At 38.3% G+C, this 17,584-nt stretch overlaps 1 protein-coding gene across 3 annotated transcripts in view; it reads left to right on the top strand.

Moving 5' to 3' along the window:
- Positions 1–581: 581 nt before the first annotated feature.
- Positions 582–17,584, top strand: part of MMP16 (matrix metallopeptidase 16) — a 164,309-nt gene continuing 147,306 nt past the window's right edge. Inside the window, exon 1 of one of the 3 annotated variants that reach the window (XM_085572311.1) lies at positions 582–1,236. In XM_085572311.1, the coding sequence (XP_085428437.1) occupies positions 1,229–1,236 (8 nt within the window). In that variant the 5' untranslated portion in view covers positions 582–1,228. The remainder of the gene's footprint in view (positions 1,237–17,584) is intronic. The other 2 variants (XM_077782977.2, XM_021543180.3) reach the window with 2 other exon arrangements.

The raw sequence follows: 17,584 nt of genomic DNA, 5'->3' as shown, positions 1-17,584 counted from the left end.
TTTGGAATTTTGGAGGGTTTTTTCCTCTCCCTTTCCCCCCCAAGATGGATTACTGCAGTATCGTGTCCACTGATGTTATGGACCATCTCACCTTCCTTATACTGGATGACATATCAAAGGGCCGCATAAAAAGTCCCGTTTACTTTTAAATCACCGCAGGAGTAGTTCATCTGCCGTAATCGCAAGGCATTTTGAATATGACAATATCCAGCATGAAGTTAGTCTGTGCTATAGTATTTCCCACGCTCCTTTCCCTGAAGTGTATGGACATGTTTCCGGACGCATTTAGCAGAATTTCATCAGCCCGGCAGCAGCGCGGGCAGGGGAGCGGCGGGGGCTCGGGGCGCTCGCTGCGCGCCCGGCGCCTCCCGTGAGGAGGGCGGGGAGCTGCGGCGCTCGCTCGGCCGCCGGGGACGGGTGGCGGGGAAAGGCCGCGGGCGGCCCCGGCCCGCCGGTCCCCGGCGGCCGCCCAGGAGGCTCCGGGCCCCGGCCCGCCGAGCGCGGCCGCGCGGCGCTGGCGCGCCGGGGCCGCCTGGTGGGGCCGTCGCCCTCAGGCCGCCTACGGGGCGGGGCCATGAAGGTTTCGGCTGAACATTCTGGAGCGGAGGGGAGCGGCGGGGGGCGAGGCGAGGTAGGGCAAGGCAGGGCAGGGAGCCGGGCTGGGCCGAACCGAGCCGGGCCGCGGCACGGAGCCGAGCCGGGCCGCCTTCCCCGGGCGGAGGCGGAGGCTGAAGGGGAGGAGGCAGGAGAGGAGGAGAAGAGGTGGAGGAGGCGGAGGAGGCGGGAGCGGAGGGAGGACACGGGGAGGAGGCTGCTGCTGCTCGGCAGAGGAGTCGTGCAGGAGCGGCGGCTGTAGTCGGACGCCACATTCGCTCTTCACGGGGCTGGTGGTGAGGATGAGCGAGAGCTGACCCTGCCGCGCCGCCGCCCGTGCTGTGAAGTGTCTGCTCCTCCTCCTCCTCCTCTTCCTCCTCCTCCCCGGCTGTGGGTGAACCTGCGCTACGGGCTCTTCACCGACACGGGGGAGGCTGGTTTGTTTTGTGCATTTGTTTAAGGCAAAGAGAGAGAAAGAGAGGTCTTCCACCCGCTGAAGCACAGTTCACTATGATCGTACTCGCATCCAGCACTGGAAGCCGGTTGGATTTCGTGTCTCAATCCAGGGTGTTTTTCTTGCAAACCTTCATTTGGATTTTATGTGCTACAGTGTGCAAAGCGGAGCAGTATTTCAATGTGGAGGTAAGATCAGCCGGATGCGTGTGCGAGCGTGTGCGAGCTTCCCCCTCTCCCTTTCCTCTCTTCCCTTTTTTTATGTCCCTCAAATCAAATCAAATAGCCAGCCAGCCATGTCTTCCAGCAGCCAGGGCATACGTCTGTGTAGGCTTTCCTTCCAGCAGCCGGTAGCTAGCTCCCCTCCCCGCGCTGCCCCGCCTGATGGATGCGTTTAGCCGGAGATCCCGTTATCCCGGCAGCGCGATGCCGGGCTCTGGAGCGCAGCTCGCGGGAGACGGGAAGCCCTCACCCGGGCACGGGGAAAACCTGGGCACAGTATGTACATGCAGCTCAAGAAAGGGTCGCTGAATGTTTTGGACTTAAGATATCACTGTATTGCTGAGTTTTCCCAGCCTTTTTTGCTTTGGTTTGGTTTTTTTTTTTTTCCTTTTTCGAAGAATGAATGAAAGAATGTTATGGGGACAGGAGGAAGGAAGCTTGACATTTTTGGCACGTTTCTTTGTGGTAGACTATCTGAAAAAAATAAGGTATTTTTCCCATGTAGACGTAAGAAAAAGAGTTGCCACTAGAAATAGTGAAACAAATGACATAAGGGTGCAACTACAGCTCGGAAGTTAGGGGGTGTGGAGGATAAGGAAACAGTATTTTTCCGAGATAAAATGAAGATTAAAATGTGGGGATACCAGGATGGGCAAACCCTATGAGTTTACACTTACAGTGACCATCCATTTGCAATCACCTTTGTCTACACACCCTGTTTTTCCATTAGGAGTTTTTGCATAGTGCTTTCACTTAACTAATGTTTCTTTAGTGACTTTTATCATCTTTGCATATGTTCTTTCCTCCTTTTTCTCCATCCTGTCACTCCATTTGTTCTGCTGTGATCCCTTACTCTACTGCAATGTGATGTGTCTATTTCCTTCTTCTTTTCCTTGTCAATTCAACTTATTGATTTTTCTTGGTTTGTCTCTGTAATTTATATATACTCTTTCTGATTCTTATATATAATTCTGGTATTCTGTTAGATCACTCTGTACCTTCACTTTCTTCTGTCCTGCCAACCCCACTCAAAACTTTCTGCTGCACACATACACCAACCTTTTTTGTTTTATAGTCTCTTTAGTCTCCTGGGTTCCCATGATTCTTTCTCCCAGAAAAATGAAGTCTGTGTCTCTGTCTCACACATATGCACACTTGCTTATTTTATATGAGCTCTTGTTCTCACTCAGTGACACATATCCTTGCTCCTTTCTCTGACAAGATTGCTCATGCAGATCCTCCTCTGTTACTAGACTGTTTATCTAAAGTTCTTACCTGTATGCCTTCTCCCTCTGTTTCATGCAAGATCACATCAAGTGTAAAAAGAACCCACATTTTCTTTCTTTGTGTTTTCATCCTACTCTTTCCTTCTCTACAGGCAGTTTTCTTTACAATTCTCTCAGTTTAACCACACGCATCCATTGATCCTTTCTTTGACTTCCATCTCTCCAGAAAGTATTGTCTTTTTACTCCATCATTTAAATCTCTCCTGATTATAAATCCAAGTATTTTTTCTCTGTCATCTGTGCTCTAGTCACTCCTTTGATCCTTATCACAAATGTGCATCTCTGCTTCTGTTGGATTGTAAGTTCTTTGGAGCAGGATTCATGTCTTCTTACATGTTTATCTAGTGTGTACCATGCTCAAGTCTGGAGTACAACCGTGAGACTTCTGCTATATGAATATTAAAGCTGAATATTTAAGAGCACACATTGGCGTTTTATCTTTCTGCTCATGTCCTCAGCTGCCTTTTTCACTGATGAGCAGGGGAAGGAGCGTGGAAGAGAGGAAGTTGCTCTCTGTATCCTCCCCATGTTTCACAGGCTGGCCCCCTGCAGAGTATAGGGATGAAATTCCAGCAACAGAACTTTCTCCTCCCACAGCAGTCTGCTTTGCTGGCATCTGGCTCTGCTGGAGAGACGGGCGGCAGATGGAGCTAGTGTGGGAAGAGAAAAAGATTGGTTTAGTCAAGTAGAATATGAACAGGAGGCCAGCTCCAGTCAGGAGGAGGTTTTTTGAGGAAAGAAGGGAAACACTTTCATTTTTGTCACCTCTTCCATATGGAAAACAGCACATTTTGAGAATAAAGGCAATATCAGGAACAAGAAGTGGATAGAATGAAGTAGCATGTATGTGTGATGAGGGCACATATTTCTTCTTTTTGAAGTATGCCATCTTCTGCTCTTCTTTCCAGCCCTTCTGAAAACAAAGAGTGTTATCGTATTGTTGGTATACTTCCAGTCTTTTCATATTTAAGTCTTTGAGCCACACATTGCTGAAGAGTGTTCTGAGGGATTGCTGTATTATTTGAGAGTTGTCCTAGTATGGAGCTTTTTCCTAGGTCACTGCCTTTGACCACTGCTAGTGACATAGTCCTGGCCTAAATGAACTTCACATTTGCCCCAGAACAGCCATTGCCATATTCACATTGTTTGGATAGTGCTGAAAATTCAATTTTCTTTTTGCTGGGAACAGCAAAGGCTAAAAGCATGGGAAACTTGAGGCAAAGGACTTGGCAACAGCAAGTATGTATTGTGCTGTAAAACTCTGTGTGTCAGCACAAGTGCATAAAGCAGTTGTACTTCAGAGTAAATTGTGAAAATATAGCAAAGATTTCTTATGACAATAAGAATAAATATGCAAAGTAGGCTTCAGGAAAGAAGTAGTGTACATATAGTTGAATGAAATGTCACTGAAAAAAATTGCTTAGGATGGTTGGAAAGCAGATTTACTTTTCATTCTTTCTTGTCTTTACATAAAATACAGATAATACCTGTTGAACATTATAAAATACGGAGATGATTTATTTCCTCTTGTTCTGTCTTGTTTAATCCACTTTCCTGATTGATAAGTAAAATCTGTGCAGTCTTCTTGCATTTTTTGGTTTGTTTGTTTCAGTGGTATGAGCCAGTGCAATTCTTAAGAGATACTACTGTAGCTCAAAGACATTAAATAATAATGTTTCCTTTTAAAAGTAAAACAAAGCTGAAATTTGCAAGCTTGTATGAACATTTCTGTTCCTTGTAATTTGGCTGTTCCTCTGTAAAATTTCTTTTACCCAAACAACTGAATGGAGGAATTCCTCAAGCTTCCAGTGATTGGTGAATTCATCTGTCTATCCTGAAATACATTAATGTATACAGTATTTCATGTAATAGACATGGCAGAATAGAATTCAGATCATGGAGTATGGTACATGAGAGGGGCACCCTTGCACTCTGTATTCGTGAGACTTTTGTGCTAAAGCTTCATGAGAGATGTTTGTAACTGGTAGGTTAAGAAATCATTATGAAATTTAGGAATCACTTAGTCATATGTGAAGGAAGGTTTTAGCAGTAATTTTCAAAGTTCATTGACTAGCAGTAGCATTTTTGTGAGACTTTGTTTCTGATATCATAGAAAAACTAAGGACTACATTCTTCCCTCTTTTCGAGCTGAACTAGGTCCAAAACAGTAACTTCATTAAATACATTAGTGAAAGACTATGTCATCAAGGTTGAGTTTTGCTGCTATTTTCAACTATTTCTGTACACTAGCAGGAGAAGATATCCATCAATGAGATATTGAATTGAATAATGGTTATGAAAAGAACATTCCAAATATAAAACTGATTCAAAAACATAAAAGCTAATTGTTATTTAAAAAGTAATAGAGCAACAAACTACATTCTTCCCCCTACTAGGCTCCTCACTATAGTAATAATATTTTGTGTGGCTCAAAGACAAATCCTTTTGTGTTACTGAGTGTCTACAGATGGTTCTGACAAGTATCTATATATGCATCTAGTGTGTATACATATATATATTTGCTTTCCTAAACCAAACAATATTGCACTGTTTGAGCTGGTATTGTTCTGCAAATTTATCTCCCAATATCATCCCTTATTTTTTGTATGGACTTGAATAATAAGTATGTTTGTATTTAATGACCTATTAAATATCCAATATTAAAAAAAATAAAGCAAATGTCACCATTTTGTTATGGGAAAAATGGTTATTGAAACAAAAATATCTTGATCAGAAGACAGGATCAGCATGCATCTAGAATATGATTGATCTCCGGAACATAAAGCTGCTTGCTCTTACTCACATGAGTATCTGCCTAAGCCCTGTCGAGGAAAGAGTTTTTAGAATTGCACCTACTTTCATTGACTGTATCTGTAATGTGAGAAACACTAGAGAAAAAGCATGCCTCATCATCTCTCTCCTCAAGCTGGCAGTTATGCTGTTTTCCTCCTTCTATTGCTAAATGTATAGACTTGAATCCCTAGGGAAAATCTTAAAATTACTCTTATTTTAGTGTGAGCAGATCTTTAAAACAATACAGTCATCTCCCATTTTCAAAAGTGGGATAGTTAAATTGCATGTTGTGGAACAAATCACAGTGGAATCCAAACTTCAGAAAAATAACATCAATTTCCTCCATGGTAATAAGTTTCTGAGAACCCCATTGTTTTCATTGTTAATAAACTTAACAATTAACCTCCAGCTCCTGCTAAATGATAAGGCATGACCTTTTATTCCATAAGTGTTTTAGGCTTAAAACCAGACCAGTTTCATTCTTCAGCTGGCATCTGAAAAGGAATAAACATTTGGGAGGGGAATAAATCCTCCAAAGCACCTTTACACACTTTTGGACTAGTGGTCTTGGTTGTGAGGTTTAGAGGCACAACACATTTCTTTTATGGTTAATTAAAATGCAAGCTGAAAACTATGGAAAATAAATTAATGTGGTTTTGGTATCAATAGTGCCGTGTGTCCTAACAGGAATTTAGAGCATCATCTACATTGTTTAAGTTACAGTCAGTCTGCATGGTTCTCAGTTACTTAAATTATGAATCTCAGTCTTGCATAGGATGAAATTAAATGAAATTAAATGGACTTTTGTTAGAACAAGGAGTTCACACTGAAATTGTTAGAAAGACTGAGAGCAGTTACTGAATCAGGTGACAAAGATAATTAGGGGGAGAAATATTAGTCAAGGAAATTACAGATAAAATGCGGTGTATTTCCTGTTTGCTTATTTATGAAATACAGATACAAAGAAAAGCTCCTATAAATGTCTCTGGTGAGCAGATATATCTAGATAAGAAAATAATTGGAAAATGATGTGTCTGATGGAAGGCAATAGAATACTTCGCTATCAAAGAAAGGGAATAACTACTATATAATGAACTGGCTCTCATTTGATACAAAGAAATACATGTGAAGAAATACATAGTTGTTAGAGTGCATTTTCTACTGTACAGTGTGAGATTATTTTGTGCTACTGACATTGCAGGGAAGTTCATGGATTCTGTTGCCTGTACTTTTTTGAAAGACAGGTTGGAAGAATGGTGCCTGTTTTTATGGCTTCACTGCTGACATAGTATTTTATACCTTAGGTACAAAACATATTTGTTTATTATTGTAGTTCAACTTGTTTTCCTGTTGTAAATTTTTGTCATTTTAGTGTTTAAACATCACAGCTATTAGTGAATCTCAATTCTACTAAAGAAAAGAAATAAATTGGTTAAAGAGATTTATGTAATGACCTTATGTAGTGCAACATAAAACTACAAAAACATGTATTCCTAATGTTTTCTGACATGAGAGCTTACTAAAATAAATACAGTATTTATTGGCCCACCAGTAAACCTTGAACAAGCCCAAGCTTTCCCATTCCATTATTTTGAAGGCATAATATAAAACTTCTGCATAACCATTCATTGTTTCTTCAAAGTGGATATACTGTGTTCTTTAACTGGTTTAAGATTTATGCTGCTCTTTGTCAGTTTTATTTGAATCCATCTAAAAGGTCAGTACTTGCTCTAGGCACCTCAGCTCTGCTTATGCACTCAGCAAGACTGTGTTGTAAGAGTTTATAAAGATAGAATGTGGTATTATATACATTTTAAAGCATTTCAAACTGCATCTGTTTTTAGTATTTTAAAGTCTGTCTCATCCTTGTACTTTATGGAATGATCATTTTATGATGTTAAACATTGGAGAATTTTGTATTGATACTGTTTGAAGATCCTTAGGAAACAATGTAACTTTAAGAAAATTACTTTAATTACCCTATTTAAATTGCTTAAATCTCAACTCTCTATGTCAGATTCCAGTTTATGGTCTAACCTTTTTGCTATCCTCAAAGTGCACTGTTGAGCATAATCTGAAGGAGCAGGTTGAGTCTGTTTAATTTGTTATCTGTGATATGTCAAATGACAGATTTGGTTTCATTCTGTATGAGGAAGGCCAGGATTAGTGCTGCAAACATGATTTTAGCTGGCACTGAAATGGATTTGAAAAATAATTATGATTAGAGCTTTATCCTTTAAAGAGAGGTCGTGCTATTTGGAACCTTTATTTATTGGTTGCCTGGCAACTGTTCATTCATGTTCCTGCTTATCATCATCCATTGTAAGCATCTTTGCTGTACACTAAGAGCAATTAAGTGGCAACACTTATTTCTGTGATGAATTAAATTTGACATAAATTACAGATAAAGAAAAAATACTTCTGTAGTTTTACTTATTAACCAAAACTGTTGGTGCAATGTTTCTTTGCTTATTAACATGTGGTTTATACCAGCTGAAGAATTCAGTTGTAATAATAATGTTTCTAGCATACCTTTTGAGGTATTACAGCACATAATTGACTTAGAGGCTTTTTCAGGTATTTTTGCCATGTTTAGAAACTCCTGTTAATTTCAAGATCAAGGCTTCAGGGTGCTAGGAAACTTATGTCCTGTTGATTTCAGAACTTAATATTAGGCAATCCAATCTCAAGTATTGAAGCTTGAACTCCTCTGCTAGGAGATGTGCAGGTGAAGCAATAAGAAGAACATTAAAGTCACTTGATGCTTTCTCTCTGTAGAGCAACAGCAGTTTTTATTACATGTTGGACAAAGCATAAAGCGTATTATTCAACAATTGCTTTGTGACTTTGGATGAAAATATTTTGCTCTCTTTATTAATTCATTATTAATCATATCAGGATGGACCCTTGTGTGGAATAGCAATGTAGAATGAGACTGTCGGATTATGGACTATTTACAGGAGATGTCTTTGTAAAGAATATTGAAGAAAAATCCTTATGTCTGCATCTTAAAAGAGCATCTACACTGTGTGGCCAGGTGGAAGTAGATTTATGTCTCTGCTGCTACCACTTGGTAGGATAGCCTCTATTCTGGTTGGCTCAGTGCTTTGTTAAAGAGGGCATCTCTATGCACATGGATGATAAGAATGTTATCAGCAGTAGTCAGCATGGATTTACTAAGGGTAAATCATGCTTGACCAGCCTTATTGCCTTCTATGATGATACAACTGCCTGGGCAGATGAGGGGGAGAGCATTGGATATTATCTACCTCAACTTCAACAAGGTTTTCAAAGCTGTCTCGCTCAACATCCTCACAGGCAAACTCAGGAAGTGTGGACTGTGTGAGTGGACAGAGAGGTGGTTTGAGAACTGGCTGAACAGGAAATTCCAGAGGGCTGTAATCAGTGGCACAGGGTCTAGTTAGAGGCCTGCCACTGGTGGTGTCCCCCAAGGTTCAGTACTGGGCCCAGTATTGTTTAACTTTTCATCAATAACGGGTAAAGGGGCAGAGCAAGTTCCCTGACGACACAAAGCTGGGAGGAGCAGCCGATACCCCAGATGCTGAGCAGCTCTTCAGAATGGCCTGGACAGACTGCAGAGAGGGGCAGAGAAGAAAAATCTGAAATTCAACAAAGGTGAAGGCAGGGTCCTGCACCTGGGGAGGAGCAACCCCATGGACCAGTACAGGCTGGGGGTGACCTGCTGGAAGACAGCTCTGCAGAGAAGGGATCTGGGAGTCCTGGTGGACAACAAGCTGTCCATGAGCCAGGAGTGTGTCCTTGTGGCCAAGATAAAGATATCCTGGGGTGCCAGGCAGAGAATTGCCAGCAGGTTGAGGGTGGTGATCCTGTTGCTCTACTCAGCTATAGTGAGGCTACATCTGGAGAGCTATGTCCAGTTCTGGTTTCCTCAGTACAAGAATATCTCTCCTACAAGGACAGGCTGAGGGATCTGGGCCTGTTCAGCCTTGAGTAGAGATGACTGAGAGGAGAGCCCATCAATATCTATCAGTATCTGGAGGGAGGGTGTCAAGAGGATAGAGCCAGGCTCTGCTCAGCAGTGCTGAGCAATAGGACAAGAGGCAATGGGCAGAAACTGGAACACAGGAAGAATATGAGGAAGAACTTCTTTACTCACACTGGAGCAGCATATGGTGTCTCCCTCTCTGGAGATATTCAAGAACCATCTGTGCTGTGCCATGTGTTCTGGGATGACCCTGCTTGAGCGGGGAGGTTAGGCCAGATGACCCACTGTGGTACTTTCTAACCTGACCCATTCTATGATTATGTGAAATAACGTCCCTCTGAGATTGATGCCCTCTTCTTTGAGCTTCTGATTGTATTAACTCACAAGTACTCATAATATCATGACACAGTTAGTGGGAAAAAGTAACTGCTGTAAGAAGAATCCAGATTTTCCCACTCATGTGATGTGTTTGTAATACATGAAGATTGTGTTGTGTGTTTTTTATCTTTTATAAAACAGTTGAACTGGTTTCAAAGCTGTATAGGTAATTTGAAAAGAAATGCTAACCTCAGAAAATCTATAGTATTTTTTTTCTCTTGATACTGTAGAGAAAAAGTTGTTTTATTTCATTGGTACCTTTCATTTTTGCTGAGATGTAATCAGAAATTCACTTACAAATGTGAAATAGATGTTGACAAGGGGAAGACTTAATTGCTTAGAAAATTACGAGCTGAAAGGCAGAAAAAAAATTATCAATGTCTTTGAAACATAGATAGTTAAACAGAAAAACAAACTTCCCTATCAATGGGGAGGAAGATACTTTATTTAAATGTATTGGTGGATATTTGCAAAGTGTACAAAAGAGGAAATTGCTTTCTTTTTGTATAGCATGCGGCTCTGAAAGTGATGATCCTGTCATATTTTTACCTCAGACATTGGTTGTGTGATGCTCTTCTAGGAAGTTGCTTTGATGCACTGTCTTTGCAGAGAAATTGACAGATTGTATCTGTTTGTGTTGTGGTTTATGTTTAATTGCAAGTGAAAGAAATGATCTTTCATGCAATAAAATGTATTATTACTGTTATGAGATGTAATAGAAATATATTGTTGAATGTACAGCATGGTACAGCATGATTTTGGTCTAGGCATGTGACACTTTTTTTTTTTTCTCTCATTGCTTCTATGTATTTAGAAAAATTAAATAATGATTAAAAAAACCCGCAAACCAGCCCAGGACACTGTTCCAGTGTTTGGTTTTTCTTGTTGTTCATGAAGCGCCAAGCTCTGGTACTTCTGTCCTTCATTACTTGTACATGAAAGGCTAGCTTTGGAAAGGTCTTTATTGTATTTTTTTCTATTGCATATATTTTCAAATATGTAGAGAAAGGGATGTGACTGAGGCATTTTTCTGGGGGGCTAAAGATGCAGGTTGTGTGTCCAGTTCCATCATGAGTCTTCATATGGATCACATGGTTTATCCATCTTTGTAACCTAACTTGCACAAATGTGCATTGAAAAGTGAAATGTGTTTCCAGCCTTTTCCAATACATGTCAAGAGCAACAGAAGAAAAGCAATGTAATAGTGCCAGGAACATATCTTCATCATTTCTTTGTCTTGGGACTCTTTCACTTTTTTTTCATAAAGTGTAGTAGAGGACTACCATAAAATATAAATACACTATTTCAATTTAATAATCTGTGTAATTATTCTAGAAGTGAATGTGTTCAAAATAAAGTACCAGTGCAGAAAAGATGAAAGACATGTCTATAACAGTTTGAACACTGGTTTTGATTTTTTTTTTGTTTGTTTGTTTTTGTTTTTTTGTTGGGTTTTTTTTTTTTTTTTAGGTTTTGGTTTGTTGTTTGTTTGTTACTTGCTTGTTTGTTCTGTTTTTGTTTTGGTCTTTTAAAATATGAGTGCTAGGTAGACAGCTGTTAGGATTAGGTGAAGGATGTCATTAGATAACTGAAGATAGAGAGCATCACAGTCTCTTTCAAAATGAAAGTTTGAATAAGATAATTTTTGTTACCCAAACATACTCAAAATGATTTTAAATAAATGTAACAAATAAATATATTTTGGATCAGCTTGTAAATACCACACAATGCAAAATTAAAATCTATTCTGGTTTTGAGTGAATGTACTCTTAAACAAGTAAATTGTTCCACAAACATTCATGTTTCCTTTTCATCACAATACCTAAGTTTCTGCTTTTGTATTTGAGTATTGGCAGATTTTTATGACATACAATAAAAGATGTACTGCTCCATGCATTTAATATTTTATATTAGGCACCACTAACAAGCAGCCATGATGCTTACATACCCTTGGATGACAAGAAATTAATGGGGAGAGGATACAGTAAATAAGATTTGCTTTGATGACTTGTTAAGTATGATAGAAGTAGAAACTGAATCTTTTTCCTCAAGGTTCCTGTACCATCTGTTCACTTTATGACTGTTTCAGAGTGACTTCAAGTATTTTTCTGAACTCACGTATTGGTATTGATCATAAGTGTGATTAAATTGCTCACATGTGGGCATCGAGCACCTCTTAAAGTGCCCTTGGCCAAGATGTGCACAAGGCTGGCAGAAATAACGTGGGACCAACAAAAGTTTCCTCTTTAGGCTAGCAACAGTCAGTCTCTGCGTTCTAAGTTACCTCAAATGACTCTAGACACTTCTGTTTAGGTAACTAACCTGTTTCTAGTTTTAAATGATGGTGGAGAGTGATGAGACCTATGTCTATGGGGCTCTCCCCCAGGTAGACAGTGACATTCCAATGTCATGATTTGGGGTTGAATCCTTTCCCTCTGCAATGGTAGGATTCATTTTGCTTGTGTAGGGACGTGATACTGTTTAGGCCCTATGGTCTGACTTGCTTGAACCCTAGATACTGTTGTAGAAGATCATGGGCCTCCAAAAATTCCAGTGAATCTCCCATCCCCTGGTTAATGTAGTTCATATCAGATCACACCAGACACATGTACTCCTGACTAAACCAAGAATAGAAACTCCATCCTTATGTCACTAAAATTTTTACCTTGTCACTTTGATGCTCTGCACACTATTAAATATCCTTTAGTGTAAAAGGTTAACACTACGTCACATCTTTGGATCTGACATATTCTAAGTATTTAGTTAGGGATTTAAAGAACACAACATTACTGTACTGTAATAAGGCAGATTTGCCTTCAACTGTAACGAGATCAGTCCTGAGCTTGTTCAAGTCCATGTAAAACATGTTACCAAACTCAGAGCAAACACTTACGGCTGGTTTTACAAATTTACTGCTTCTGATTGTTATTTCATGCTTTACCTTAAATGGTTTTAAAGTCCCTCTTCCCATCCCAAACTTACAAACACCTAAATAGCTTGAGGGAAGAAAACTGAATTTTAAGGATTTTTATAAAAAGCAAGTAATAAGAAAATATATTTTAGAAGAATAAACTCGCTAAGTGTCTGTTGCCTGATAGACAATCCCCAAGAAGATAAAAATGAAAATGACATTTTAATAATTTCTTTAGTTTAGAGCCCTCAGCCTTCAAGAATAGCTATCTTGTTTTCAAGTACTTTTGTTATGTAAAACAAAATGGGGATTAAGTCAAAAGAAATGTACATTCCTGTGTTAATACCAGAATTTAGATCTCATCATAGGTATGTTATTTCATTTGATTTATTTATACTACTTACTTTAGGTCTTCAAAATGGTATTTTTAACTGTGTCAGATTAAGAGTGTAGCTGACCCAGCTTGTATTTATAAATTTGCTATTTACTTAATTTTTAAATCCAAAATTTAAAATACTTGAGTAGGCTACCTGATATACTATTTCAATGAGTTTTCTCCTGTCATGTAATTAGAGGGAGACTAGATCTGCTGTGGATTTTTAAATCTGTATTTCTGAAGAAAGAGTGACATATCTGCAATCTTTTAATCCAGAAGAGCTTCCTTTGTAATATATAGCTCTACTCTTGTTTTGTACTCACAGGCTCATGTAGAGATAAACAGTATTTTTGGATCCTTTGTTAACAATTCTATACTTTTTCCTGATTTTGAGAGAATCTAGATTTTGTTCCAGCAGTCCGATAAAGATATAGTCTTTGTTCTTCATTGATTAGTTGCATAGATGTCATTTCCACTGAGATATTAGAGAATATTTCTACATGCAAGATCTTCCTGAGGAGGTGATGTCAAGTTGATTTGGACCAAAAGTTTTAAATTCTATAGAAATATATTTTTTCTCTAACTTTGCTCTAAATAAAAATTCTGTTTCATTAAAAGTTGTGGGATTTTAATGTCTTTATTAATACTCACTTATCTAAATTTTCAGTACCAGAGGAAATTATTCTTAAGGTGAAACTAAGCTTTTAAAATGTAGGAACAATACATTCTTTGATGTTTTGTAAAAGTTATGAGTGATAACAGAGAGGGGAGCCTAAAGCAATTACTGCTTTTCTCATGTCCTGTCTCCAGTAACACAATAGAGAAGTTCATCATGCCTGTTAGCTAGAAAAGGAAAAAGGGGAAAAAGGAACCTTTAACTTTAAATGTACTGCAATCTGAGGGTTTTTTAGGTTTTAACTTGTTTTTAGAAATAAAGCAGCTAAACATGTTGAAATTTGTGTAATGGTGTTTAGTGAAGTAACCAATAAAAAAAAGGTGGTTATTTTTTAAAATTTGAAACAAAGGATACATAGAGTTATTAAAAGAAGTCAAGAGCCTTCAGAGTTATATAGAAATGGAGAACATAATTTTCCTTCATGCTTTCTTTTTTTTGGAACTCATATACTACCTATGTTTCAGTGATAAGAAGAAACTAGAGACAGGAAGAAGAAAAGGAATCCACCCATATTAAATTTATTTTCTTTTTTATAACTGTTATTTGTTTACTTATGTACTTAGTAGGCTGATAAAATGGGTCTTCATTGGGAAACTTAGATGAGTCTCTAACTTCATGGAATTTTTGAGATTGTGCCATTAATTTCATTGCATTCAAGGTTTTACACCAAGCTATTTGAAAAGTTCTGAATTACTAAACATTTCAACTTGGTAAATTAAAATTATGTATCTCACAGAATCACACAATGATTTGTGTTGGAATGGACTTTTAAGATGATCTAGTTCCATTTCCCCCTGCCATCACCATGAATACCTTCCACTGGATGAGGCTACTCAAAGTCTGCAACGTGGCCTTGTAATTTTCAGGAATGGGGCATCCACAACTTCTCTCAGCAAACTGTGCCAGTTTCTCACCACTGGTACAGTGAAAAATTTCTTCCTGACATCTAATCTAAACCTGCCCTCTCATTTTACAGTCTTTGTCCTGTCACTACATGCTTTTCTCAAAAGTCCCTCTCCAGATTTCTTGTAGGCCGTTTTATGTATCAGAATGCTGCTAGAAGGTCCCTGAAGCCTTTTCTTCTCCAGATTGGAAATTTATATTGCTATGATATATATTTAATATGAATGTTTATTAAATGTTTAAGATAAATATTGGTATAAAAACCTGTAGGCTTAACCTATATATAAGGGATGAAATTAGTACAAAAAGAAGTGGAGATGCACTATCTATGTATAAGCTGAATCTTGTAGTTAGAAGAAAGTTTCTAATCACTAGAGGGATATTATTCTTGAAGCATTTTTTGAAAATAATAGTGGGGTCATTCAGAGAAGAAAAAGTTAACTTGAAATGGGATCTAACTGTTTCATGTGGGGGCTTACAGTGTATAACCTTACTCATCAGCAGTAATGGACAGGATTCCTTCCTTGTTCTATACTCTAACAGTAATTTCCTCCTTCAGAGAGTCTCTTAGGTCTACTGACAGCCATTGACTGTAATGTTTATTCCTCTGCATTAGTGTGTCTACCTTAAGAACCCTATAGCTATTGTGTTAGACTGAAAATGTGGGCTATATTGCATCAATGCAGTTTTCTGCTTCATTGCTTTTTGTCGTTTACACTTTTCAGTCACTGTGTGTGAAAGTCTCTTTTTTCCAACAACATTTAATTCAATGCTGAAAATTGTAAATAATGCCCATGGAATCAACCAGACTTATTTGAAAATCATAAAAAAAGGCTTTTAGAATATTTTTGGTTGTCTTCTTTTTGAGCTCTTGGGTTCACTTTCTTTTTCCTTTTTCTTTTTGAAACAAGAACGAGAAATTCACAGTTAAAGAAGAAACAGAACATTTTCATTTTATACAGTAAGCCAAGTCTTCAAGAAGCTTTCCAACAGTTTAACATGAAAGCTGTCTAACACTAGCCATACTGCTTTCTTCATACCTCTTTTCAATTTTGATTGTCTTAAAAATTGTATTCGCTGCTATTTTTGCTCCCGTTAAAACCTGCCACTTCATAAGGTCAAAGTACTTCTAACTGCTGACAAACACTGTTTTTCATTATATGATGGCTGTTAACATTACACAATTTGCATAACACCTTTAAACTGTTTAAGTAGCTAACTGGCTGACCTTGTGCATCACTATGGCAGGAGATGCCTGTTTGATTCTAGGACTTAGATGCTAATTTTTTGTAGTTGCAGGGACTGGGTTCTCCTGAAATTTAGCTTTTATTTTTATAAGTGTTGCAATTTCTCTGGTAGGAACAGGAAAACACAGATTTTACTGCTTTTAAACGATGTGACTGTGTAATCTTGATTTGGTATTTTATAGCATCTATGAGAGACAAAAATAGGGTTGTAAGTGAGGTATGACCAGTGTCGCCGAGGCTTAGGATTAGACCTTCAAAAGCATCATATAGTACCAATATCAGTAGTGATATGTACTTCTAGTCATAAAAATTAATTTTTGAACTAAGGAGTTTAATTTATATTCTAGTATTTAAATAATACAAATGAATTTTTTCAATTAATATTTAGATAATATAAATTCTCCATTCTCTTATGAAATCGGATCCTTTTTATTTTGTTGTTTTATTTTCTTCCACTCTGAGATATATGAAATTTAACAAGACAGGACTACTTAGTAGCTGTCAGATTAGGTACTTTTCATGAGAAAAATGCATTGATTGATACATATGCAATGAATATTGGTTGAAGGGGAGATGATACAACACTATAGGCAGTTGACTGCCAACAATATAAACTGAAGCTTCAAAATTACCGTACTGTTTGAATTCATGTCATGAATCAGGAGTTGAAAGTGAGATGATGGCCTCTGGAAAACCTGCTGGTAGGGATTCTACTTGTTCAAGAATAAAGATGGGGAATTTAACATTATTTTAACCATATATATTTATAGTAGAGGATATTTTAAATCAACCAACCCATTTATGTCCTAGAATTATGAAAACATTTGTTGGGTAGAAAGGAGACAACAAGTAATGAATTTCAAAAAGATAAAGAGAAACAGACAGTAATATGTCAGGAAAGCAGTGGATAGTGTGGCTTCCAGTTTTGAAAAAGCAGAAGAGGTACTCTGTTGAGACATTGCACTTTGATTGTAATTGGGTTAGATTCAGCTCTTTACCTGTAGTCCCACAAAGGATCTCTCTAAGTATAAGAGCATCCAAGTGTGGAGGTGAAAGAATAGAATCAGCTGAAGCAGAAACATTGTTAGCTCAGATCTTGACTGACAGCTGGCTCTAGTGAAACATTTCCGTGCAGTTTTTATGTTTGCACTACCCCGTAAATTCCATTATATTGTAGATTGTGGATGATGCAAATGTTACATCATTACCTCACTGGCTGACCCATATCTTTGGGTAAAGTCTCACAGTAGATGAAATTTTTTTGGAAGATGTGTTCGCCTTTGGTGGGAAAACCAAAGGCCCTTTGAGGCACATGGACAGTTTATGCTGGTGACACAATTCATATCTGGCATATGATTCAGGAAAAAGAAGAAATTAATTCCTGGAGTCTCCTCTGCTGAAAATTAGGTAAGTCGAGAGAGTTTTCCAAGGCACATCACTGTTTAGTACTTCCCAAGTCAAGGAAGAATGCCACTGAGAATTAATCTGTACTATACTTTTGGGAACTGAGTTGGGATTTTCAACTTGTTTAATGTGCTATAAGTTCTCTGAACTCTTCTAGTAGCAGAGGTGTAGCAATAGTAACCTTTAAGACCACACTCACAGTAGTGCTTGTAGTCTTCCTCTGCTTTATTCCTTTCCCTTTCTCTTTATAAACCTCAGCCTGGTACACAGCAGAAGACTTTAGCCTTGATCTGTTAAAGCATGCTATTGAGAACTGCATTTAGGAAAGCTAGAACCAGTCAGCATCTTGAAAGGAGAAAGCCCAGAGTGGCTTT

Source organism: Lonchura striata, chromosome 2, assembly GCF_050655825.1.
Source record: "Lonchura striata isolate lonStrDom1 chromosome 2, ASM5065582v1, whole genome shotgun sequence".
NCBI classification, from domain to species: Eukaryota; Metazoa; Chordata; class Aves; order Passeriformes; family Estrildidae; genus Lonchura; species Lonchura striata.
This window is presented reverse-complemented; position numbering and strand designations above follow the sequence as displayed.